We start from the raw sequence: 27,387 nt of genomic DNA on the forward strand, positions 1-27,387 counted from the left end.
ATTCTCTACATGCATACAGTACCTGCACACACACACCAAATATGCACAAAACAAAACACAGCTGGAAATTTTTAATTGTACTTCTTAATATACTTCAGATATACATCTTTTTCCCATTTCTAGATCTGTTGTAACAAATACCAACAAAATAATGCAAATCCAGAGTAGATGATAAACAGCATGCTTTCTTTAAATGTTGTAGCACTGGCAGTTGCAATCAGATAAGACTACAGGTTTCTTAACAAAGTAAAATGAAAGTAAGGTAAAGGTCCCAAGGCCTTTTGGAGGCCATAGGGCCGTGGTTGCTAATTCACTTGTCTTTTGGGGCACAGTTTTGGAAGGCAGAGTCCATATTCCTCCTTCCACACATGCTCAAAAGGTAGGCACCCATTTGAGAAAAGTCGTGTAAAATGCCTGTCCCAAAGATACCACGTCTTGCCAGGAATCAAACCTGTAATATCTCGATGCCATGTCCGCTAGCCTAACCACCTGGCTTTTGACAGCATGTGGCAAGATACCAGGTATTATTGCACATCCATGACAGATCAACACTTGGCACAAACTGAACTTTACAGTAACAACTTGTCAGTAAATCTCACTATTTGGGCACAACTGGACTCTTAGTTACTAGTATAACGTAACATCTTTGCCCATTTCAAGTTTAATGTATTGTCTATGATCGCAATTATTGAAAATGCTCCTGTCAATGCGATAAGGTCAACAAATGTTACAGATTAGAAAAGATTCCGGTATATACTGCACCAGGATTCAAGACTATTCATACCTTACATTGAAAACTACTCTGATCATTGTAGATCTTACATGATTGTTGGTTGTTCTGTATAGAGCTTCTATTGATGGTTCCCTACACTTGGTAACAAAATTTTGTCCTTTGGAAGACTGACACGTTTTTCAGGCATAACAAGAACCATCATACCATACATGACCAGATACATGATTTATCTTCAAACAATTTACAAACAAACTGTAACTGCATATTACAGACAAGATGTCAAGAATAAATTATTGCCATCAATCCCTTTGCTACACGGGTCTTGAAACTTCAAGAAACAGTTAACGAATATGTATACTGTTGTTCTGTAAGATGGACAAAATCTTCATTTGGCAACTCTGCTTCCCCCTCAACAATGACTGTTGATTCACATTTGGCTTTTTAGACAACCTTTAGTTTTTTAACTCCTTTTCTGATATGGAAACTTCACCATTTGCTTCCACTGTGGCACCGTTCATTTTGATAGCATCTCCATCTACAGACTCTCTCTCAGAAGAGGACTCCAGTCCACTGTCTTTCTCAGGTGTCTTTGATTCCTCTGCTTGTGATACTGAACCATTAGCATCTTTACTTCCTTCTGTCACCTCTGCATGTGTGTCTCCCTGCTGTTCTGTTCCCAAGTCCTCCTCATCCTCACTCAGCTCCAGCACTTCTTCTACAAACTCCCCGTCCAGTTCGTCTGTCACTTTGACAGTCAGAGCCACGTCGGCGGCTAGCTGCAGTATCTTCTCATCTATCAGCTGCGGGATCTTCTCCCTCTGGTTCTTGGCGTACTCTGCAGCGCTGCTGAGGATCTGCATCTCTGCCAGCTTCAGCTGCAGGGCTGCGCGGGTGTGGTACGTCAGGTCAGATGCCTGCAGCTCTGCCTCCACATCCTAGTCATTCAACAAAACATAGAAATGTCAAAAGGTGAAGCATTATGGTACACATACTAGTACTTGATGACTGCATTTTTAGGTTTGATTTTGATTTTTAATTTATTTGCACATACGTACTAAAAACAATACAAAATGTATTACAACGAGTTGCCCAAGGAAAGATGACCTCCATTCCTTGATTTTCGTGCTTTTGACCTTGAATGCCCAGGACTTTGAGCATAGGACTATGACTCTGTTTTGACGAATCAGACTTTTATGTTTACTGTATGTTGTCTCACTGTATGTTTCAATGTCTTGTGTAATTTTGCAGGGCCTCCTTGGAAAACAGCTGATACAAGCTGAATGGGGCTACCCAGCCGTCTTGAGATGAAATAAATAAATAAATGACTACAAAAGCTTTTTACTACAAATAGATGTAACTGACAGCTGGCCTAACAAGTCTGCCATCAGAATATTACAAAAGCCATCAATAAAATGGATACCAACCTTAATACTTGTTTTGTAGCTCCTGATGAGCAGTGAGAGGCGTGTCTCCAGGAAGGCCCAGGCCTTGGTCTCCTGCTCCTGGGTGACCATACAGTCCAGCCTGCCCAGGCAGCTCAGGTAGGCAGACTGGTGCTGACTCGTCAACAGGTCTCTCAAGTCACCTGGGGAAGTGTCCATCATTACAACAACTTTCATACTCTTTTTTTTTTAGAATGCTGGACTCTTTTTCGGGTATATTTTGGAGATCCAATTGTATGACATTACTTTTCTTATATTCAACTACTAACAGATTTATTGCAATGATTAAGGGTTCCCAAATTAAAGCAGTAGGTAGCTTCTTAAGAACAAGTAAGCATATCTAATACAAACATGTACTTATCAAACCAAAAATGTGAACAATAAAACTTGCACCGACCCTCCACCATGGTGAACACCCTCAGGAACACAAGCAGCTCAGGAGGGATGGGGTCCTTCCCACAATGCACCTGGAAGGTGGTGGACCTTGGAAAGAATGAGCAATTGGAAAACAGCTGTCAGTATGTCAGCTTTGTGCATCAAAGCAGGAAAAAGACTTCTCTACCCTAAGGTTTCCTCTTCCTGATATCTGACAAAAAAGTTTAGGTCACTATAAGAACTTTTTGCTGACAGTGGAAATGATGTGTACATGACTGCCATTAAAGACGACCTCTACACAGGATGTCTTGAAGTAAGACAAGGGCAAAGGGCAAAATAACTTACGCATGAATCCCAGCTCTGGAGAGGACTTCTGCTTTCATAGCAAACAGGCTGTCATTCTTGCTCACACCTAGAACACAATCAATTGATGTCTAAATGGCAAAGTATAATAATTTGTCCTTCTGGAAATTGGAAATTTGACAACATTGAAAGTCTTTTTATACCATGATTATGGTGCTGAATGTGTGACCTTTTAATTTCTATTCACATTTGACCCGATCACCTCTCATTAGACCAAAACTCTCATTACTGGTAGTGGTTCAAATGAATTTTAATGACAAGGAGATTTTCTAAGTTTGTGTTTTTTGTTGTCTTTCAAATCATACTTTTACATCATTGATCATATTCAACGTCAAAGGGTCATACAAATCTGGCAGAAAGGGGTCCTTACCCAGCTTGATGTTGACCCTATCGTGCAGGTTCTCAGGATACACAAAGCCGTTGTGTATGAGGAACTCAGCGTTGCTGCGCATGCCGTAGAAGATGTAGACCTGGCTGTCTGCTGGGAACTCCCGCATGGCCAGGCACTCAGCAGAGTCACTGCCCAGGTTAAACTCTGTACTGAACTAAAGACGGAGGAAAAACAAGTTAGTATTGACCTGCAGAAAGTGGCAGATGGTCCTCTGAAATGTCATCAGGAAAAAAATATTGATTGTATAGGGGCAACTTTGTTAGCAAGTGATTTACCAACCTTACAAAACCACTCAAGGGCTCAGAGAAGATGGTCACAGTGGACACTATAGACAGAGTTCTTAATGGATCTGTGGTAAAAATAACCACCAAAAATGGCCATGGTGGGCCTTATGCAGGATTGACTGTCTGAAGTTCAGGTCTCACCTCTCCGTTACTGTGATTACACATGTCCCACATGGGGATGAGTGCAGTGATAAGATGTCGGCCATCGCTGGTGGGCACCTGGTTCTGACGGGTCATCACCGTAGAAACTGCCCATCTAGGAAACAAACATGTCAGCTACAGTACTGTAACTACAGTATCAAGTTCAGGAATGTTCAGATGTTCCAGTAATTTGTTTTCTTTAAATATGTAACTGACATAGGTCACATATATTCACCACCCTGAAAAAAGGCATCTAGACATCTAAAACGTACTCCTACTTCACATACCAGAGGGGTGCTGACTAGAGATCTCTCAAACACAGTTTTTCAAAGTGGCAGATATGTGTAACCCTGAAGAAAGTTGTTAATGAAAGTTATGTTAAGTATTAGGGAAGGTTATGTTTTCCCTGTGTAGTACTTACCTGTACTCATCAAAGGTGAAACATTCTTTCAGTGGCAGTCCTGTGGCTTCAGGCTGAGTCTAGAACAATGGCACAAAGTTGCATTTAATCAGCCACTCTGTACTGTAACTATTCAGTAAGAACTAGTAAGCATAATACATTGTGGTAGTAGACATTCTACAACATAAACGCAACATCTTTCAAATACATGGATATCTTTATGTACCTGGAACAGCTTGTAGAAGTAGGCATACTGGCGGGCAATGCTCTTGTACTGGTTCAGAACATCACCTGAAAAAAAGGAAACAGTTGCTCAAGTACTGTATCTCAATTGCATGTTCTGTAACATTATATTTTAGAGCTGCAGAGTACATGGGATACCTTGTAGCTCATGTGATTCTGTTGAATTTCGAAAGTACATTTTTGATTATGTAGCTGTGATACGGATGTCAAGGCTAGCTAATTTGACCTCTATACTAGTATATATATTACGTACTGAAGTTGAGTGAGCCCTGTAGATGGAGCATCTCCCCTTCTTCAAAGTACAGAGGGGTGGTGTATGTGCCTGGAAAGATATCTGATAGATGTAGAGTGAAGGAACCAATGCTTCATGTAGAACATAGACATCAACCAAGCTCACAGCTACCAGCTCCATATCTCTTCAAGACACATCTCCAGGACAAGTTGCTTGCTTACAAAGTGTGATTAATATGCTAACCCATGCTGCAAATTTTTATAAGTAGCACATGTTGTGTAATTTTGACACTTGAACAGGCTGTGCAGAGCATGTGCATACCAGCTATTCCTCTGTGAACTAACTCTGCATGAATTACAACAGCTGGAAAGGAGGTCAAACCTTCCACATCCCCCTCCCGGCCAGCAAGACATGCCTCTAGCATGTTACAAAGCAGTGTAAAAGGATACTGATGTAGGGAGCCCAGAAGGAGCTGGACGTGTACTTTTCACACAGAACATGGAGCGCCAGTGACACATTAGCCATCACCTGCAGAATCCTGTCTTTCTTTATCAGTGGACCTGAGAGGAAACAGAAATCAGTCTAACAACAAGACAAATCTTAGCATGAAAGTTCATCTGTGTTGGTATATATTATGATAAAGGTTTATAATTTGGGGAAAATTTGGGGTAAGTCCCAATTTATTTGGTGTTGGTCACGTAAAGTTTAACCTTTATCATAACAAGACAAATCATTTATTCAATCACAGTTTTGCTATCTACTGACAAAGGAACAGCCAGTCTAGTAAGCATGAAGTCTTTCCTACCCAGACTGGACTCTCTTGCTGTTTCTGTTGTCAGCATCAGTTTACGAGGGATGGTTATGAACAACTCCTCGGCCTGCAAAGCAAAATGCTGTGATTATAGCTCTGAGACAAATCTTCCATCAGTCAGGGTTTTACATAACACTTCAATGTGATAATCATTCGTGTGTGATACATGAATTTTCAAAGTGGCAAGATGTTGAAACATGGAACATTTCTTAATGACAGAGAAAATCTATTCAATGCAAATATCCACAATGCAAAGCGCTGCTCATTTTAGACTCTATTTGAAATTTGCTAGTGTGGGAGATGCAATGCTTCCCTGTAGATATATCATTAATTCCATAGCAAGGTGGGTGCATGATAGGGTATGTAGCCTCAGGGCAGTGACACGAGGTTTGGTATGTAATGATTGTCTAGACAGCAGATTTGAATACTACCTTGATGTCTTTGACAGCCTTGAGTCCAAACCCTCCCACCTCAAACTGCTCTATAGTCACAGCATCAGTCTTCACACCATGGTCCTCCAGCCACTTCAGGAACACAGGGAAGCACTGGTCTCGTGGGACTGGCTCAGGGGTCCAGCCTGGGAAGGAGGAATAAAAAAAACAGCTCAGACAAATATTCATCATTTATACAATCTTTGCAGTAATACAAATGCATCATGGATAGAATTTTTCACATCAAGGTTTTCAATGAATTCTGTGTAACGTTAGCTACTGGAAATATGATTGTGGATCTTAGATTGAGAGTTTATCTGTGCTGGTAGAAATCATTCCAAAACACAATCACAATCAATTGTTTGTAGTTCCTACGGGGAAAAGCCCCATAAAAGGATGTTCCATGTCTACTACCTTCCTGTTTCTTTCTGATCCTCTCCACCACCTCCCTGATGGACATGTGTTCCTCCAGTTCTTTGCCAGGGGGCACCCCAGGACTGCTGGCCTCTGGAAATAGAGTCCAATTTTAGTAATCGTACAGACTTCACAGCATGCAATGTTTCCCACATAGCTTAGTTATACTTGGTAAGCTTAATTATTTTACCTTATTAGTTATAGGTGCAAGGGTGAATGTACCTGTAGGTACCAGAAGGAATGAGAGTTGACCTCATATTTTGTCAAATACTTGTCTCAGGACTGGTGACTTACTCTGCAGAAGTTCGTTGACAAGAACCATGACCTCACGGACATCCTTCTTGTTCCTTCCGTTGGGTTTGGTGTTTCCACTGCCGCCGCCTTTCCCACCGCCCGCTGACCCTCCGGCACCGCGGTCACGCTTGCTTTTCTTTCCCATGGTTCTATTACTGCCCAGGAGAAAATGAAGCCAAGAGTAACCTTTAACTTTTAAGTTCCCAGGAAGATCTTGACTGGACAGGAATGATTAACCATCATTCCTTTACAAAGTAAATTCACAATGTTAGCATGGTTATAGTCCTATATTGAAGAATGTGTCATCTTGACAACTTGAACTTGGTTTTAATGTGATGCTCTATTGACCAAAATGATAATCCATATGAAAATCACTGCCATTGTGAATGCCCTATAATTGCACAAATGCAACAGCAACTGTATGTTGATTTATCATTATCAGCCTTGTACTTTTGTCGAGTCGAATGATGACATGCTCCTCCTCCTCCTCTTACATTCAGAATCTTCCAACAACTGAATAACCAAGTATTGGAGCATGGAGCTGAAAATAGAATCTGTGCACCCTGAATCCTCGATGAATTCAGAGCAAAATGCGAATGAAAAACACCACGATTGAGCCGTTTATAAGCTGAGAAACAGATGCAAATGTTCTATTTCCCTTCCGAAGAAATAATTCCTCACAGCCTACCTCAATCGCAATATTTAAAGGGTTTTCTGGGGCCTGTGCCTCACTGTCTTCACTGGATCAGCCAGCTACATGCTCCTTACCGGAACATTATAACAAATAGGGTCCACTTTCTTTATAAAATCAAAATTTCCCGGCAAATCGCTAAACAAGATAAGCAAATACGTTTTCAAGGATGCTAAATCAAATACAATATTTTATATGCACCTTTTTATGTCGTTTTTCTTTTCTGATTTGATTACATTTATGACCCAAAAATGATTTTCTACTTACTCCTCCCTACAAGTAATGGTATAGCCTGCGCGAGTTATCCTGCGCAGTTGTGCTGTCCATTCAGAAACTGTACAAAATGGCGACTTGAGGAAAGAAAGTCTCGAGTTTGTAGCTGTTCGTGGTGTTTTGGGCGTTATTCCTGAAAAATTACGACAGACGTTGCACTACAGATTATCAGGTAAGTACAGGGGCGCTTTTGAGGTTGAATTCTGCCGGTAGCCCCCAGGAAATGGAGTATTTGGCTCATGATTTGATGTGGCTGATTGTCGGACGTGGTGTGTGGTTGCCGGTGCGTCGTTGCCGCACGAAATTATGTCTGTGGTGGAACTTATATTATACATGTATAACATTTCCACCGTAACTTGGTGGCTTCTGCTGGCAGGCACCACGTGCAAAGTTCCAAGGGAAAGTGTAAGTTCGGATTTTTGCAGAAAGAAATTATACCTGAAGCTAAACCACAACAAAAGTTGCACTGGGGAAAAAGTTCACATGTAACGTTAACGTGACAAAATTTATTATTATATTTTCACAAATTTCAGCTTCCATACAAAATAATTATGTGTAGAAAAGTAAGTTCAGATCATAGCTATCTTGCACATTACCAATCTTGACAATAAACTAGTATGCCATGTTGAAAATTTCTATTGTAACCCATAATTTCCTTTATGTCCCAGAACTGAGAATTAGTCACAAGCACGATGCCCTGCTGGTACTATGAGAAGAAGGACTTGTTGTGCTCGCCCTCTGCCACTGCTGGGGTGGACTATGCTACGGAGTGTAGGTACAGACGGGAGGGAGCCAGGTTTATCATCGATGCAGGGACAGCACTGGGATTGTATCCTTTTCTTTGCAGTGGACAAAATGGCTTTAGTAATATTGTTGATATTCATGTCACCATTTGGTCTATCATCTTGACATGATTATGTTATACCAGCTTTTGAATAATACTTCAAATAAATTTTAATTTGATTTATTGTTGGAGATTTATTGTTTAAGATTAGTGTGACATTTTAATGTTATATCCTTGACAATATCTTACAGAAAGCCACAAACCTTTGCCACCGGAGTTGTATATTTTCACAGATTCTATATGTTTCACACATTCAAGGATTTCAACAGATATGTAAGTACATAACATATGTTTCTGACTGAGTTATGAGTTTGTGGTTATTCTAGAGGGTCACTGCACGTTTATAAACACTGAATACTTCAGAATTTACAGTATGAGACGTGAGAAAATCTGCTTCCAAGTTCTATTTGATACATCATGCTATCTCAGCCTGTCTGTACCTGGAGGTCAGAATAAATGACACTTTTCTGTCTAACTGTAACAGGTCACTGGTGCCTGTTGTCTGTTTCTGGCTGGGAAGGTGGAAGAGACTCCAAAGAAATGTAGAGACATCATCAAAACAGCACGGGCCTTGCTGAATGATAAGCAGTTTGCTCCGTTTGGTGATGATCCCAAAGTACAGCAGGTAATATTTTGTTACTAATGCAATTATATACATGTAGTTATGAGTGGTGCAAGTAAAAGTTATCTTATAATGCAGCTCAGTTTTAATGTCACCTGCACCTGTTTATATAAAAATGTGTGCAGAAAAAAAAGTACTTTGGAGCTCTGGTTAATATTGTCACAATGTCACCATTCTTTCATTTGAAGCATGAAGCCATGAACATGTCGTGAACCTGTATGCTGTGTTACAGGAGGAGGTGATGACACTAGAACGGATCCTCCTGCAGACCATCAAGTTTGACCTACAGGTGGAGCATCCCTACATGTACATCCTCAAGTATGCCAAGTCACTCAAAGGTAGGTGTTCAAAGCAGTAACTTTTGATAGCTGCTTGTTTTAGCCTTATGTGAAGGGTTGCTGTGTTTCATTATATCAGTCCCTTGTAGTTTTTATCAAAGGGTACATGTGCCTGAAATTTAGTGAAAAGCATATTACAGTCAAGACGTGAGTAGTGCAATGACTCTATGTAGTGGAAATCAAAAAGCTGTTTACTGCATATACATGTATTATATATACATGTAGAATTATGTACACCTTTTTGCCATCTGATCCATGGTAGAAGTTATTTAAATGTATGGTGTTCTATCACTATCCTACCAGAAAATTGCTTAGAGAAGCTATGGATATACATATTGAGTTTGATCTTTTTGCCCCTGCAGAAGATGCCCAGTCTCTGACTCTAGACAAGAATAAGTTGCACAAGCTGGTACAGATGGCATGGACGTTTGTCAATGACAGGTACAGTTTTTAAGTTCTTGGGGACAGTGGGGTGTGTGTTTGTATAGATTCCAGTATTTTTCGTATAATGAGGGTTTCGTATACCTCATATTTTATCTGCTTCATGTGACAGAAGACTGACGGAAGATACCATAGTAACAGATGTTTTCCCATCCTGCAGCCTGTGCACCACCCTGTGCCTCCAGTGGGAACCACAGATCATTGCCATCGCCATCATGCACCTGGCAGGCAGACTGACCAAGTTTGACATGCTGGGGGCCGTGCAGTCCAACGCTGACAAACCTGTCAAGAACTGGTGGGACAGGTTTGAAGAGGATGTGTCCTTGGAACTTTTGGAAGGTACCAGTACTGTACATCAATTTCGCAATAGGGGGAAATCAGGCATTTACAGCTTGCTTACAGAGTGTATTTACTGACAAAAAATCTATGTTATTCATTGTTGGATGATTTCAAACATAAAAGTGCCACATGTATTTCAAGATTTACAGTAGTGGAAAATCATGCCAGGCTTTTGTGTTAATATGTATTAGTTTAAGAGGATGATAGGTATTTCAATCCTTTCTCCCTACAGACATCTGTCATCAGGTGTTGGACCTGTACTCTCAGCCCCAGGGCACATCCACACCCTCCCCTCCCCCTTCTCCTGCCTCCAGACCTGCCAAGAGACAGAGAATAGTAAGTGCTAGGAACAAAAGACTAAATCACAGAACAACAACTGTATGTCTTTGAGAATGGTTTACAAGATCCTTTTTCTATGATGTTTTGAGCTATTTTGAAGGGGAGGCAGATACATTTGTACATTTCCTTTAGAGGCATATTGTGGATAATGCAACTACTGTAGGTTGGTCTCAATGGTTCACTACCAGCCATTAAAGTCTATAGGAAATGTTATGATTACCCTGTCCCTCAGGGTTGACAGATGATGATGATTTCTCTTGTCCAATTGCAGGAATCTCCTGGCCAGATGGAACCAAAACCCTCCACGCAAGGTATGTCTTTCTGAAATGACTATCACTTTTAAAACAAGGTTATGCATTTGGCCCTTTTCCATGGCAAGATATTGACTTAAAGTGCAAATAGATCAGGTGTAGCCATGCTACTGGAGAAATGAAGATGTACTTAAATCACAACATGGATGAATGTATGTTCTGGTAAGTGGAGCCAGGAAATGCTGGTCACAAAAGGTTGATTCCCCTTAGTTCTTGTATATGCTGCAGTTTCTCGCAGTTTTACAGTTTATCTTACTTATCTGGTCTGATTGCTCAACCAAGTGTTTAAGCAATCATGACCTCTGTGCCCCCAGCTGCAGCTAATGGAGTGCCTAGTGCAGAGAGAGCCGAGTTTCTGCAGACGACTCTTCCCAGGAAGCAGTCCCCTCCTCCTCCACACAGAGCTATCACAGCGCTCCCACCTCCTCCACTTCATCTGTCAAGTCTTCTCCCATGGAACCCCAGTCTACAGCTAACACAGAACTGGTCTCCATGGGCATATCAGAGAGTTCCAATCCTCCCATAGAGCAGAACCCCGCTCCCAGCACCTCCACACAACTTCCTACTCTCCAGGCTTCTGCCAGCAGCACCTCGGTGCACCAACAGGTCCCTTACAATTTCAAGGCTAGCGGATTCACGTCACAGATCCCCTCTACCCTCGGGTATGCCACCTACTGCACCGGGCAGTAAGCCACCTCCAACACAGGCTTACACCCAACCTCCTCCCCCCACACATCAACCAGCGTTTCCCCCTCCTGGGCACCCCCCTCCCAACTACCCACCCCCAAGCATCCCTCCGCCCAACTACCCACCCCCAGTCCCACCTCCGGGTCCCCCACCCCACAACACAGCAGCCCCTCCTCCTAACTTTCCCCCACAGGGGGTACCGCCTGACCCCTCTCTGAGTCAGACCACAGGGACCACCACTTATTTACCACCCAAGGGTACGGGAGACATGAACTTTGGACAGCAGGGCTCCGCTGGTGGTTACAGTTCCCAGGGTACAGCAGTGGGGTCTGCCAGCTCCAGTTATGGTGCGGATGGGTCCAGTATGGGGGCAGGTGGTTCCACCGGGTACAGTCAACAGGGGCCGGGGTATGGGACCAGCCAGCCCAACTTTGGGTCAGATAACTTTGCACAACAACAAGGAGCTCCGGGTATGTATGGCCCAAAAGGTGGTGACAACTTTGGGAGCACTCAAGGCGGTCACTATCAACAAGGCAGTGGCTATGGTACATCAGGTGCAGGTGCTTCAGGCTACAGTGCGCAGGGTTCAAGTGGGGGAAACTTTGGCCAGCAGGCTGGTGCCTACGGGGCAGGAGGGAGTGGTGCCAGCTACGGACAACCTGGAGGCAACACCAGCTTCAACCAGAGTGGAGGCTACCCTGGATCAGGCAACTACCAGGGGGGCCCAGGGAAGGGGGGTGGCTACTCAGGAGGGGGGTATTCTGATGGCAACCAGTTCTCCTCAACACCGTACAAACCACCACATACTCCCACCACCCCGGGCTACCCCACCCCACCCATGGGCGGCTCCTCCAGTTTCCAGCCCAGAGGACCCCACTATGACACCCCGCGGGGCCCTCCCCCCACAGGCCAGAACAGCTCTGCCCCGACTGCAGGACTGCCCAGTATCAGGATAACAGGCAGGGACGGCATGTGGAATAGGAGAGACTCACGGGGAGGCTGGAACAGATAATCCAACATTATATCTGACGAAACTGTTTTTTTGTTGTAGTTCATTCCTGTTACTCCAGTTTAAATCAGAGCAACTCTTTTCATCTTCATTTTTGTCAAGTCTGAAAGTGTCAAAGTCACTCGATTCTTGTTTGCTTTGTCTGACCTAAGTATTGAATGCGTATTTGACAGAAATGTAATTCACCTCCACTCAAGTCAGTGATTGAACCTAGCAGTTTTGCAATATGTCAAGAAACTAGATAAATTCTCTTCAGTTAGTATGTTTTAGATAGCATCCAATATCTTTCATCAGTGACAGAACGACCTATCTGAAACCTGACTTTTCAGAGAATTTATCCAGTTGTTAGAATTTTATATTACGTTATATTCTACCAGGATATCTAACCTTCATCGATGAAGTAGTAGTTGTTTCCCCACAGTAATGTGAAGAAGTGTGACAACTCTTCCAGACTGTTCAGTAGTATTGACTCTGCAAGCTGTCATTCCAGGAGATTTCTGTGCAGTAGTTGGTTGTTGCTAAGGAGTGCAGGATATTTTCCCAGATTTAATTTAGCTGTCACAGCTGGAGGTCACTGACGTGTGTGTCCACTATGTGGTCAAGAATAAAATGTACATGTACACTTACAGCCTGCTTCTCTGGTTGTCTTAACTGTTTTCATCTACTCTTTCAAGAGTTATCATAGTCACCATAGTAAGATTAGAAAGAGACGCATTGACGAGACGGTAAAGAATAAGCAAAGACGATGCTGTACCGTATTTCCGGCATGTTTATGCTGATGACAGGAATATACAGTAGTGGCATGACAAAGAAGCCACAAAGGACTGCGAGGGTTCTAAATATGCACCAACAGGTAATATTGATGTTCTATCTACAGGAAAAATATATAAATACTACAATACTGTGGAAGTTCCATCCATTACATTATTATATAAATAGCTGTCAAATCAACAAAACCCATGCCACGCAACAGAGATTACCAAGTCTCCAAAACATCTGCCAAAGTAAGATCCTTCACTCGTATCTACTGGTACAGGTGGTATAAATAGTCTGCTAATCGTCCCATGTCAATACATCAGGGCAACACAAGCACGATGCAAATTTCTCCTGCAACTTCACATGGCTACGTAAATTTCACATACATTGAACGTAATATGTCGGTGGATAAATGCATTTATGCCTTATATAAGATACATACAATGTATTTACAATGTAGTGCTGCAGTACACAATGTGGTATACCAGTAACATGACAGTGCAGCTACATGGCTGACTAGCTGCACAGTTTCAAGGTACAAAGCACTGTAAGATTATCAGTTTTGGCAACAATTAATTTAAGTTGCACAACTTTTTACTAAAACACCTGAAATTCAAACAAGAGACGATTCAAGTTGCTCCATTACATAGTTTAGGTCCTTAATTTTTAGAACAGTACAGTCACAACTGCATTTAAGATATGTATAGCACTACTAGTCAAACAAATGTATCATGTAACACTGAAACAGTAATACCTACTATTGGCACAGTTGACAATATACTATGACAGAAAGCACATTTCTGCTGAAGTCAACCATTTCATGTGTTTCAAAAAGAAATCTTGTCAGTATGTCTCTACTCTTGCCTGTTTGCAGTTTGAACACAATGCACTATGGCACTGCAGAGTGTGAAAACTTCTTTTGGTTCCATCAGTTCATGAGGTTTGACACTGGTTATTCACATTCTTATCTACCATTTTACACAATAACTCTGTACACATGCTGTCACTGCCAACCCAGGACCTTCTGTGCATCATTACCAAAGTCTGACAAAACCTGCTTTGTTCCTGCATGCACATCTCAACAGGGTTCAGTCTACTACACCACCTTCCTCACCTTGTCATATACAAGACAAATTCCCAACAAAGTTAAAACTTCTACAACACATACTTTTTAAAAACAGCATTTCATGTCCAATTCTCTTCATTCGACTTTTACTTGATTGAAACTACAGTTTTGTCTAAATCTTGCCAACATTACTGAGAGGAAAATGTTGTCAAATCTTTATGTTGCGTCGACTCATTGGCAACTTGTCTGCTTTGTTTGTCGCTTTAAAATGCAGCTATAAAATACGATGCAATTTTCAGCTAGGACCCCTCCGCATGCAGACTGATGGTATATACCAGACTCAGATCTCTGGATCAAAATGAAGGACCACAGATAGATGTACATGTATCTGAGTGAGAAAATTAACACATGTTCTGCATAGTATGGAGTGTTCAGGCTATTGTAACACAACATCCCAGCTGTGATACACACTCCCTTCCCTTCTCTGGGATTGTCCACCAGTCTGCATGTACAGGGGACCTGGTCTGTGCTGTTTGTCTATCTCCTGGGTGGAGGTGGTTCTGTGTCTCTCACCGGAACATCCTTCCCATTTGCTGCAGGCTTCCTGTCGCCCAGCTTACGCCAAACCACCTGCAACACAGGTGAACATCTAGTTAGGTTTCTACATATCAAACACTTTACCTGCTGGATGAAACATGGACAACAAATTTTTGAAAACCAACAAGATTCATTTAATGCTAGGTGTTGAATGTTTGGCACTCTGCAACGTGTACACAACACCTGATTAAAAACCAGTAACCAGGCACATTAGAGTGTGAAAGTATGAAAACTTTCTAACTTGCATGCAGATTACATGACATTGATTGGTTAAGCAGAACTGAACCAACAACATGTAAGAGTGATATCACATTGTCAAACAGTGGGTTACAATAACTGTAAGGATCTGAGCCAAAGTGCTGTGAGTCTTCAGGGCAGGAGTCTGCAGGTTGTCCTGAGGAATGAGATGTGTTACACAAGCCTGTAAGCTGTGAGGCTGTGGAACCTGGAACTTACTGGTGAGCCATGAAGTCCACAAGTGTACTGTAGTCTGTGGAACACACTCTCTCACTGCCCAGGGTTCTGTGGAGCCTGACCAGTGAGGGGGCTGCCAGAAGCAATTTTTAATAGTTGGGGAACTTCAGTAACCATTCTGGACATAAACTGTATGCAAATTGTCAATTTTGTCTGAAGTTGGCTACACGATCTGTTAAAAACCACTTTCAGCAGGAGATGTAGGATCCAGCTTGATTTCAGTGTTTTACACATTTGCAGCTTTATGTACATCTTTTTATGGCAGTAGTGTTCCTCCAGACAGGGCCTGTGGGCATCCATGTACCCAGTCCTACAAAGCTGCATGGTTACCAAAACTGTAGGCAACTCAGTATGTAAGATAGAACTGTACACATTAGTCTGGATGAAGAAGAATGACATGAAAAATAAGGAAGCTGGTGGTGTGACTTTTATAGGAGTTCTTAACCAGCCAAACCTTCCCTCCATGTTCTGGACTTTCCGCATTACTCTGAGTCTGAATCCTACAAAGAAACAAGAGCAGCCAGCTCAAGTTTACAATGCAGATGCATATAGAACAGCACAGAAAAACAGATACACTTGGGATTTGAACTGGAAAGTATAGAAAATACAGGTAGGTCTATGAAGAGTTTGAATTCATCTTGCCCATGCCAACATATGGATAGAAAGGTGACAAGTCAACAGAACATAGGTCAAGACAGACTACATAATAACTGTCCATCTACACAAGAAATACTGATTGGATTGATGATGTCCTATCCATGAAAGTCGGACTTGCCTGAAGCAATACTACAGGATAGGAAGTAAAATAAGGGGTAGCATCTCCATACTTACATTACACATCTCTCTGACAATGGCCTTCTCCTTCTCACTCAGCTCCCCATTATATTCCTCCGTCTCCCTGTCCAGCTTGTCCATCTGCTCATGTACCTCCAGCACCTGCACAGGTGAGCACACAATCCAGGTGTTAACTCTAACACACCATCGACAAACCTGTGGTGGCCCCAGCACAGGCTGAGACCAGGAAACTACAGGCCTGTTCCACAGGTCACAAAGTCCACCTGAAGAGAAAACATGCCCAGGAGAGGTTTATTACAGATACAGACAGCTGGAATGTTAGAAGAAAAGCACAGGGACAGCAGGCATCAGAGAGAGAGGGGTCAGTCACATCTCTTATTACCACATAGAAAGTGTCAGTTTTGCTAACGTTTACTTTGCCGTAACAATATAATAACATGTTCTAGTTCTTTGCTTAACATTTGTTTTCCTTTACCATGTGCTGTTACACAATCTGTGCTCTAGCTGAGCAGCTAGCTTGACATTAGTGTTTGGTCATCCCTAAGCAGATGTGGGGTCCAGCTCAGTGTAACACGCAATTCAGGCTTCTTGTACATCTTTGTAGAAAACATGTCAATTCAATTCAGTCTTTATTAAAACAACTCGCAGACTTAAGTCTGAATTGTGTTGCTCATTACAATATTCGGGGAACGTTAATAAGATTACAGACAATCATCTTAAGTAAAATGCGCTTTCGTTTACAAATATAATACATTACATAACATTACAAATTAAAATATATCATAAAACACAGAAGAGAAGACGTCTGTGCCGCTGTGTCACTCAGTGTATAAGGTACTGCAGACACGACAGATAAGTGAAGTCTGAGCGCAAGTACTATATTGATTACTTGGCATTTAACAGTTCGACTAAAAAAGGAATTGGTGAGTTCTTGTGACGTGCAGACCGACAGAGTGGAACATCAAATTTGTTAGCATTACGTGTACTTCTACCGGAAATGTTCTGTCTCAGCGGGGGCAACCAATCACGGAACTCAGAGTTCAGCAGGGATTCTGCAAATGCCCTACAAAGTTCACGACGTCGGTCAGCAAGGGAGCTGAGGTTCAGGGTTGTCAGTGCCATGTTATAGCTCGAATACTGTGATCCCAAGATGATTTTACAGGCCCTCGTCTGGATCCGTTCTAGAGTCTTAGATTGTTTAGTGGTCAAGGCCGGATGCCACACGGGCACTGCGTATTCCAGTAAAGGGCGCACATACACGGTGTAGACAGACACCAGGTCAGGAACTGACACACCGAATCTCTTCAGTCTCCGTACCATGTAGAGTCTCCTATTTGAGGATTTCACCATACTGTCCACTTGCTGGTCCCATTTCAGATTGTTTTGAATCGTCAGGCCGAGAACCTTGATGCATGTCACGGTAAACAGGGTCTGTTCACTGATGATCAGTGGTTCAGGTGGGGGAGGAACCTTAGCGAAACAGATCTGTAGCACTTTGCATTTCTTCGGGTTCAAAGCCATCTTGTGGTCGCTAACCCATGTGCTCAGGTTATCAAGAGTAAGTTGGAGTGTACATGGTTGACGTATCAAGCGAACATCTGCAATGTTCATATCATCCACGTACTTCCATCGGTTAGCCACGTCACGCAGAGCTCCATCAATCAACGCCATAAAGATGACTGGTCCAAGTATAGTTCCTTGTGCTACGCCACAGCTGAGGTTGAGCCAGTCTGAGGATGCGCCCTGGTAGATCACTCGCTGCCGTCGGTCAGTCATAAAGTTGCAAATCCACGGGATCACAGCCGGGCGAACACCAAGGTCAAGTAGGGATCGAATAGCGAATGTCTATTTTCACAATGGGACAAAAGCATGCTGGTAGCCCGATAGCTGGATTGTACAGCTTGGATACAATCTGTTACAAGTTGATAACATCCCTGAAACACTGAGCCGGACCCTACATCTGCTTGGAGATCAATCATGTTCGTGGATCACTGTATCCGACCTTCAGCACAGAGATATAGCACACACTTGACCCTGGACTGGAATGCCTTGTGCTATTCTTGTGTTGAAGATTTATCAGCTCGTCATCTGTCTCGGGAGCCACAATTTCCATCTTCTTACACAGGGATAATGTAAAATCGTCGAAAAGCATTTCTACAAAAAGCATGTTGAAATATCTTCATTGCCATGTTTTTGATCTGTTATTTCATAGTGTCTGGCTGCATCTAGATGTTACCCTATCAAAGACCCGTAGATGACCTGGGTGCTGACCCTGGCAGACACAAGCATGTACCCGATACGTGGCTACAATCTGTCCCAGTCACGTTTTGACATAATGAGAGTTTAGCACCTGCCAGCGATGTTACATGCCCAAATCATGTTGTATCTATGTTGTTCTTACATGACCTTATGTTGATTTTTAGGAGTTGGGCCTTGCTGGTGCTGTAATGCATCTCATATTTCTCCTGGTACATGTATAGTAACCATGTTTCGTCAAAAGAACTATTGCCACTTATGACACATTGAATATAAGACCACTTTACATAAGATATAAATTGTTGTGCATTATTGGTGGTATTGTTAACAACATATTTTCTACAACTATCCTGCATGAGCCACTAGTGGCAGAAATAAATAACATAGTTACTTTTAGCACACCGAAGTAGCTCTTTGGCTACCAATTCTCTATTGGGTTAGGCAGCAGGGAGAAGGTTACAATGTTTCGATACCAAGTTAAAAAAAGTCTTGGCTCTTTCATCTATATATTGCAGTGAGGGTAACAAACCCACTTGAACTTGATTCCACTGGCTCTAACAATATACAGCTGATATTCTGGTTATTTCCTTATTTACTCCAGTATCATAAGAGGAGCGGCTTCCTACATTCCAGTCTGTCTGGCAGCCGGGCAGCTACAGAAACAGACACTTCCTCTGACCTGACAGCACTGTGTATTACCTCACCCCTGCTAACCCTGCTGTAATGTTGGGGGTGTAATGTACTATCAGTCCTAATGCTTATAACAGCAATCGATCTTAATGCAACATATCAACAGTTTGTCAAACATTGCTCGTTGAAATGTTGATCACTTCAATACTCCTGTATTTCTAAATGAGTTGGTTCCAAACCTCAATATGGACCAGTTGTGTTTCGATTTAGAACAGTAAGGAACTCGCTTTTAGAACAATCATTACAGTTTTATCCAAACACCCTGTCATTTCCAGATTCCACTGAGAACCGTGGCTGGATGTTGATATGGCAGCTGCATAAGGCGCAAAACTAACTCCACACTCTGGCTGTACAAAACCATGCTGGCACTATATCAGTACATGGTATTTAGTGTCTCCTTTACATGTGTGTTCAAGGTTTCAGAGTGCCGATATATTTGGTTTTGAGGTCAAAAAGAGGCCACTGCTGCCGTGGTCAATGGATGAAATGTCTCCTGTAGAGACTTTAATCCCATTGACACTATACTTATAAAAACATCATTAAGTTACATTACAAGTTTGGTTAGATTTCTATAGGATTTTTTACATCTGAAAGTTTGTTAAGTGTGTCAAATACAGAAATAGCTGAGCAGGTGCAACAAAGAACAACAAATAACACAGCCTTAGAAGTTCAGCACCCACACCAAAAGATTTGGAAAGTTAGCAACAAACAAACAAACAAAAAACAGTGAAAGATTCCGTGGTGTAGTTTTACTCCAGTAGAAGTTACAGGACAGCAGAGAGGACATCACATGTAAGGTCTCTGGTTGTTACCTTCATTGCATGCACAACTGCCTCTGGCTTCTGTGGCAGCGCGGAGGAGAGGTGGTCACCCTGCCAGGAGGAACCCTACAGAATCCACACCGTAATAAAGGGTAGAGAAATGTCAGCATTGAGTTGGTACAAGTGAAAGGGACATCCCAGCGCCTCTTCATTTTAAGCTGTCATCCTCATATAGTTCACTCTACAACATGCCAATCATTGTCAGTGCTGGTGCTACTACTGTACATCTCATTTTATTGAAGCGTGCAAGTTGCAGAAGCCCTGCAACAAATGTGGCAAGTGAACTTCCATGCTAATCATACCAGAATGCACGGAATATCTTTTCTTAACTTTGCCGTACATGTACAGGTTTCAACAGCCATGTGAGAGAAGAACTTCTGTATGTAACTACATGTAATTAGGTTATCCACAATTCCCATTTTACCAACTGCAGCAGTCTAACAGCCCCAGCTTTTAATGCTTATCAGTGCTGTTTGCTCAATTCCTAAATGCACCTGTTCAATCACCCTACAGGCTGTCTTTAAGCACCTTTTAATAGGTACCTACATTGTGCAATAAATTACATGGTTGAAATGCAGACCTTTGTGATCTTAACAACAGAGTCACTGTACACTATTGCATGGCATACGTTACCCCAGTCAACAAGTCAACATATAATCTGCTGATACAAGTGGCTTACTTAGTTAACCTTAGAAGTGAAGAAATAAAGACAATGGTAGAAAAGACTGTTTACAAAGTCAGCTGCAGGTAGGTTAAGATAATACCCAAAGCAAACAGGGGATTTAAGATGATCCCCCCAGTTAGCCCTCCATACCGTTAACACCAGGCACCTTCACCCCTTTTAAGCACTACAGGATCCTGGTTCATATGGTTTCCTCATGTACCTGTGATAATCTGTACAAATGTCATTGTGTGAAAAGAACTGAACTACCAGACAAGATCTGTTCAAAGAAACAGTGACCACAGCATTCCAGCCAGACCTGACTGCAGAGGGAATTTGTTTCAGAGAAAGGAGTCAAACTCAAACTCAAGTGGGCATTAGAAATCTTGGGTGTAGGGAATTTCTAACACGTTGGAATGCAAGGAAATTTTCCCCCCAAAACAATGGAAACACACCATAAACATTGCTTTTATGCATCTGTTTCTCTGACATTTGTCACACTTTGATGTCCTGACAAATGTATATTATAGGATGCCCATAGACATCACAAAAGCATCCACCACAAAAAGGACATCCAGTGACACCAAAGTGCCTGTCTGGCTGGAATGCTGACTGCAAGTCACCAGAAGAAAAAGCATCTTACCTGATATCTCCGATACTGAGGCTTTGAAAACAAATGTGGAGAGAGTATTAGTTACAACAGGGGTTGACGATGAGATGTTGTTATATAACACCAGCATGACATGAGAGTGTGTGTCTACAGTGTTAGTGTTATAAGACAGGTGAGGATGAGTGAGTACTTACGTTCATGTTCATAACAGGTGTGACGGATCCACTTCTCTGAGAGCTTGGGCTGGGTGTGTTGACCCTGGGGGAGGCAAAAAACCTCCTGTCCAGGTTCCCCACCCTATCCAGTTTCTGTTTATGGTAGGACAGAAAGTGGGGCACTTAGCAGAGCTCTCTGAGCGCCTCTGGCCCTCCTGGGATGGACACTCAGGGATCGAAATACTTTTTTTTCTATAACCAGCAACATTGTCAGAAATTTTATCTGCAATTTGTAGAAACTTTCTGCAAATACCAGTGCCACTGATCCTATCCTATCCTATTTCTGTCTGCATTCACAACATTTTTTCAGCACGTTGCAGGTTGCAGGTGGGTACAAAATGTATTTCAAGCCCTGCTGGTCCATTTCTCCTTTAGACATAGCCATGAGGTTTACATGTATACATGTACTACGAGCACATGTCAGTGCACACACGGACACGCAACACAATCACAGATCATGCAGTGGAGCCCACCGGGTGAGCGGTGACAACCCTCACATACATTCAATGGTGTCAGTTAACTGTTAAGCAATGAGAAGACAAAAGATTTAGTTGACACATGTACGAATGTGGGACAATCGGGGATAACAAAAAACATACAGATGCATGACATACTATGACAAACTTGAAAGCTGACATCTCTACCTGACCTGATGTCCTGCCATTCCTTCTGTGACTTGATCAAGTAATGTCAGAAGAGCACATCATACATCCCTGTAATGTATCTCTCTTCTTCTACCAGTCCTCTTGTCTCACAAATAACCTCAACGAAACTAAGCATACGTGAAAAAAATCATCTAACTGTGTGTCCTAAAACCTAGACTACACTGCCTTCCACTTTCCCAGTAAAATTAACTATTTACAACGACAGGGCCATGAAACTTTTGGACATAAGTCATAAAATATCTGCAGCTACTAGTTGAACTTGAATTTGCTGTAACAACGTTTGGGGTCTAACAATGCCGATGTTGGTCCTGTCTATGTGTTGTTTTGAGAAGCTGTGTGGCCTACCTGCAGCAGTTGTTTCCTGTCCTCCTCCATCAGCCGTATCCTCTCCTCCAGACGGCGGATGTACTGCAGAGTTTGCTCTGGAGGAAAAGAGATGCAGACATCGACAGAAGTAAAAAACCAGGTTAGCTCTTCCACTAGTCATAACAGAGAAGACAAATGCTATGTACAGTATTTACAGGTCCATTGTACTTGGAGTTTTGTGATTTCAGATTGCTTTTTCTAGCTTAGAAAAGTCTCTGTGGTGTGTTTCGCTGCAAAAAATATGAACAATATGTCCATTACTCTCTATCAGTAAGACTTAGAATGTCTAAATGGCCACTTGACATACCTCTAAAAGGTCAAGGACATGGCAAGCAACAGCTACCCAAAGGTCAAAAGTATCATTTCCATTTATGACACCCATGCAGGTGAGAATGGGATCATTAATGCTTAGAGAAATTTACGACCAACTCCTGTATAACATGATGTAAGAGAGGAAAGTTGCCCAGTGCTATTTCAAGAGGTAACAGCACAAATGGTTCCTCCCTTTTCCACGAAAGAAACTCTAGAAGGCCTGTAACAAGTAATGACCTCAAGTCTTGGAGGTAACAGGCAGACCCAGACATCTAACATCTGGTTTGTGTCCAAGGCTGGCTCCCCTGGATGTCTGTCCTCTACCTTTTAGTTCTCCACAGTAGAACATGGGAGGTATATACACTAATGAGGCTCAGCAGAGCTCTGCTGCCTGTCTTCAGTCTCCATAATTGGAGAGCATGAAAAGGTTCACTCTTACAGTAAGTTACATGATAAGATAAACTCTTTCCACCAAACTCTTTCCACCAGACCTGGTGCAACTGAAGAACGAACAAAACTACAAGGAGGACATGCATTTGCAGACCTTTTCTTTGTGTCTTTCCTGACAGAATGTACAATACTAGGGAGCTCAAAATCAAAGTTATTGTGTTGATAGACATGCAGATCGGGACACAAACACACATGAATGCTACTGAAAACATAACCTTCTTGATAAAGGTAATTACTAAGAGTAGACATAGCTGAGTAACCAAGTACTATATACACTGAGCCTTCTACTCTATATTGTAGCAAAGAACATCCTTGATTGCCGCAGCCAATCACTAGTGCAGTCTCTTCAGCTAAGCTGGACAAACATGCTGCCTTGGAATGGCAATTACCACCAAGCTGCGACAATGTATTCCTGATAAATACAGTCAGACATCTTGATGTGAGACTTAAGAAAACACTTTAAATGACTGATTGACTGGATCTACATGGTCAGAACAGCCAAGGTTATCTCTGTGTTTTGACAAGATTCAGACAAAACATTTAAAGCCTTTAGATTAAATTAGAACATCACAAAATGTGTGATCACAGACTTTCTCTAGCTCTGCCAAGAATTTTGGGATAAATGCAAATTGCTTGACACTAAATAGTTCTTCACACTTTTGGTGTGCAAAGATTCTGTTTATCTCCTTTCAAAGTGTTAAAATGTGGTCTGAAATGCCACACATTGGAGCACCCTGGATCTACATTGTACATGTACACCCACCAGTGCCGATCCAAAGAACAAGACATGGTCAGTCTACATTCAAATACCCAGTGGTGCTGCCACTGCTGGAGATGTTTTCAGAGTAAACTCTATCAGCAAGAAGTCTTCTGGGACAGCACATTGGCAAGAGAAATAAGATCTGTTCTAGGAAAGGCTGAGGATACACCATGTCTAAATCTACTAACCAGTAATACAAGACTGGGTGAACCTCGTCCTTCTGTTTGGGTATCTTGCAAGAAACATCACATTACAATTTACAGAGACATGCATTATTTACTGACTGATGCAGATTCATGTGACTGTCAGCTTTCAATCCCATTTGGTTTTGTGTTTCAATTTCCTTTTGGACACCATGAACTTCCATGATGTATACATGTGCGTCTTATATGACCTCACAGTCCATAAACCCACAGCTCAAGTAGGAAGAATCGAGTTATCCATCATTTGAGCTCGACAAAACATGCCAAAGCTGACAGCCACGTACTTAGGCAGTATGCAGCTACTGTACCAGTGCCAAAGCATTCTCTAAATAGTATATGAGGGAACATTAGATGCACACAAACAAACATGCATTCCATTCAGATATGCTATCTTCCATGTCAATGAAATTTTTGTTGAACACAGGGTAACAAAAGCCACAGGGCTTTATTGTCCAGGCTCACAAGAGTGTTGACATGGTATAAATACACAGTTGCTTTGTCTCTCCTTCACTGCTGGACATGAACTTAGGAGGCTGAACTTCATTGTTCCATTATTGTGAAAATAAAAAGGAACAGCATTCCCCTCTCACCCCAAGCTTGAATAGTTGTGTGGGGTTGTGGTTGGATGTGGATGCCTGCACAACAGATCCCACGACCCGATTATACTGGATATAAAGGAGCGCCTTTCTGGCAGTTTGTCCTGAGGCGATTTTTGTCTTCATCCCTCACCCTGTTGGAGTGATGCCAGTCACTCCCTGTCCCTTGGAGTCAGACTCCAGATGTAGTACTACTGTAGTGCTACAGGATTCTTGCCATAAACCTATCCTCATTTGGTACACACGCAGTAGTCATTCATCTCGTCATCTACCTCGCTTCACACCATCAAAAGTGGGGAGAAGATCAACTGAATACTAGTCTGTGCGAAGAGATTAACTATATAATCGTCATTACCAGGCAAAAATAGCAGCAGCTGATATTAGATAAGACGTCAGAGCTCAAAGGATCATACAGATGTCAGCCCTGGCAGCCTTACCAGATCTAAACCAAACTTTCACTTCTCAAGTTACACTTGGGGACCTATATCTCATGATATTTGCCAGTTATCTTGTCAATATTCTGACATCCTTAAATGACATTTCAATTTAAACAACCTGAAATTCCTCTGCAGAGATTTTCTCACCAGCTGTCTTATCATGTTCTTACTCTGTTAATTGTTGTTAGGATGAAGTGATTTCATGAGTTTCAGTTAATGTTTTCCTATTTTCTGGAAGCAAGAAAAAGGGTAACAGCTCAATTAGTCATTCATTATGCATTAGAACAACACCTATTATCAAGAGTAGAGTAGAGTAGAGTAGATTTCTTCGGCCACGTAGGAGCTTGGGTTCCAGTTTAGGCCGCTCATCACTTAGTGCACCGACATCTCTGGTCTCTGAGGGTGATCCAGAGCTCTGTAGTCGAACATCAAGTTTCTCCCTTTCATGTGTAGATCTAGTCTTTCCTTGAAGGCATTTACACTGGGTGATGTCACCACTTTCTCTGGTTTCAAAGAAACTGATTTTCCAGCTGTTTGGTTGTCAAGGGAAAACTAAACTAATCAGTATAAATTTTGATTAAAAAAACAGCTCCACCCACCATTCAAACCATTGATTCCTCCCTGCGCGTCATGCTCGGGTGTCAGCGAGTTGTTGCTGCTCCCGTCTCCCTGATCTCTGTTGGCCGTGCTGCCGTTCCCGTTCAACTCTCGCACGCTGCACTGTGAACAGATGGAGGACCGGGATCCCTCCCTCTCCCGGTCCAGGTACAGACACAGTTCCTTCAGTTCCATATTGTCGTGGATCAGTTCATCCTGCTTGGTCTCCAGCTCTTTCAGTTTTGTCTGATACGCGGCAACCTCCTGCCGCATCACCGTCGCCGTGTACCTGCCGAACCGCTGCCACTCCCGGGCCAGTTTACGTCCCTTCTGGCGGTCGTCGTCCAGGAAACAACAGAGATCTCGCAGCTCCTGGTTGTCGTCCTGTAGCCGCTGGTTCACCTCCTTCAGCCCGCGGATCTCCAGGAGATGGACCTGTGATAGCGGAGGTGTAAAGTGTTATTTGGGTCAATTCACATCTAACGCAATAGATGATAAAGCATAAGTGGAGACACTGCTAATCATATTTACAATCCAGGATTTTACCATTGTATATGGAAGGCATTGAAAGATGCTGATGTAGCACTATGAACAACATTTTGAGTATTGACAGATTTTAGTCAACTCCCATCAGCTTTCACAATAGCCTGATGATGATCAACTCTCTTGAGCCCTACCATGTATAAATGTTTATCTTCTATGTATAATGGATGGCACCCTGGGGTTGATGTGCCAAGAACCTTTTGTTTGGTGTTATTTGAATACGGATTATCCGTGATGGTGTGCTTTCTGTCTTTTCTTTTTATGTACTGAACGTGTTACAATTGACCCCGATGTTGTATACCCCCTGCGGAACTCCATACAACTCGATGAGCAGGCAGGATTTGCAATTGAATGTCTGTTGGCGCCTGTGAGTGCAGACAAAGTGCAGCAGTACACACTGACCTGCATCCGTTTGTTGACTTCCCTCATGAGGTTCCCGTGCTCGGACATCAACTTCACCTTCTCCTCCTCGGTGGCTCGGAGCCGGCGGATGACATCCTCCGGCCCGGCCCTCCGCAGCTCGTCGTCGGTCATCTCGTTAGTCGGCCGGACGATCACGCTGTTCCTCCCGGAGATGTTCCCCTTCCCCGCCATGATATAATTTTCTTGTCAGACACAAACCTTGATCAGTTCCAACCCTAATCAAGACCAGGCGACACGAGCTTGAAGACGTCTGTCGTCTGCAGGTCTTGTAGACAGGAAATGTGAGTAAGGGTCTACAGCAAAATTCCGACTTTGATGATTAAGGGTTGGATACCACCTTCAGCAGCCGATCTGTGCCAGGTGCGATCCAGACACAACCAGCGGTACGATTCGGGCCTTCTCCCGTCTGTTGTTCTTCCTCACGTTGACTTGTATATCGTCACTTGCGTCCTCATACGCTTGGTTACATGTGCGGGCGTGGAAATGATCAATACCACGCAATATAAACAGAGGAAAAGACTTTGAAATGTAACAGCCGAGCGTTGTTTGCTCGCTACTATCGGCTGTCCCCTCACCAAGATGGCCGGCCGGAAAGCTGCTGACCTCTGACATTACTCTGGCTGTTCCAAGTAGAGGCTAAACCCAT

At 42.7% G+C, this 27,387-nt stretch overlaps 3 protein-coding genes across 5 annotated transcripts; 1 reads left to right on the forward strand and 2 right to left on the reverse strand.

Moving 5' to 3' along the window:
• Positions 1-37: 37 nt before the first annotated feature.
• Positions 38-7,322, reverse strand: LOC109482638 (histone-lysine N-methyltransferase setd3-like). Its single transcript, XM_019785445.1, has 15 exons — positions 7,243-7,322; positions 6,555-6,709; positions 6,261-6,353; positions 5,847-5,992; positions 5,410-5,482; positions 5,054-5,164; positions 4,626-4,706; positions 4,356-4,420; positions 4,151-4,209; positions 3,730-3,844; positions 3,284-3,458; positions 2,896-2,962; positions 2,573-2,658; positions 2,158-2,318; positions 38-1,668 (listed from the first exon to the last, which is right to left on the reverse strand). Exons 2-15 carry the CDS (start codon positions 6,697-6,699, stop codon positions 1,186-1,188), a joined length of 1,860 nt encoding a protein of 619 aa, XP_019641004.1. The 5' UTR covers positions 6,700-6,709; positions 7,243-7,322; the 3' UTR covers positions 38-1,185.
• A 217-nt stretch (positions 7,323-7,539) lies between these two features.
• On the forward strand, positions 7,540-13,076 carry LOC109482534 (cyclin-K-like). Its single transcript, XM_019785270.1, is given in 12 exon segments — positions 7,540-7,690; positions 8,187-8,347; positions 8,554-8,635; positions 8,847-8,987; positions 9,217-9,322; positions 9,685-9,763; positions 9,924-10,102; positions 10,335-10,438; positions 10,713-10,752; positions 11,067-11,105; positions 11,108-11,409; positions 11,411-13,076. Coding segments are annotated over 11 exon segments (2,250 nt in total). The 5' UTR covers positions 7,540-7,690; positions 8,187-8,210; the 3' UTR covers positions 12,452-13,076.
• Positions 13,077-13,199: 123 nt separating this feature from the next.
• On the reverse strand, positions 13,200-27,337 carry LOC109482537 (coiled-coil domain-containing protein 85C-like). 3 transcript variants are annotated; one of them, XM_019785277.1, is made up of 7 exons: positions 26,721-27,337; positions 25,778-26,210; positions 22,400-22,476; positions 21,369-21,482; positions 19,895-19,969; positions 16,173-16,277; positions 13,200-14,900 (listed from the first exon to the last, which is right to left on the reverse strand). In XM_019785277.1, the coding sequence occupies exons 1-7, from the start codon at positions 26,910-26,912 to the stop codon at positions 14,808-14,810; spliced, it is 1,089 nt and encodes a 362-aa protein (XP_019640836.1). In that variant the 5' UTR covers positions 26,913-27,337; the 3' UTR covers positions 13,200-14,807. The 3 variants fall into 3 exon arrangements, with proteins under 3 accessions (XP_019640836.1, XP_019640837.1, XP_019640838.1); XM_019785278.1 differs by lacking the exon at positions 21,369-21,482 and having other exon boundaries at positions 26,721-27,336; XM_019785279.1 differs by lacking the exons at positions 19,895-19,969; positions 21,369-21,482 and having other exon boundaries at positions 26,721-27,336.
• Between the last annotated feature and the right edge of the window lie 50 nt (positions 27,338-27,387).

This window comes from Branchiostoma belcheri, unplaced genomic scaffold, assembly GCF_001625305.1.
Source record: "Branchiostoma belcheri isolate BF01 breed outbred unplaced genomic scaffold, Haploidv18h27 scaffold6, whole genome shotgun sequence".
Taxonomy (NCBI): domain Eukaryota; kingdom Metazoa; phylum Chordata; class Leptocardii; order Amphioxiformes; family Branchiostomatidae; genus Branchiostoma; species Branchiostoma belcheri.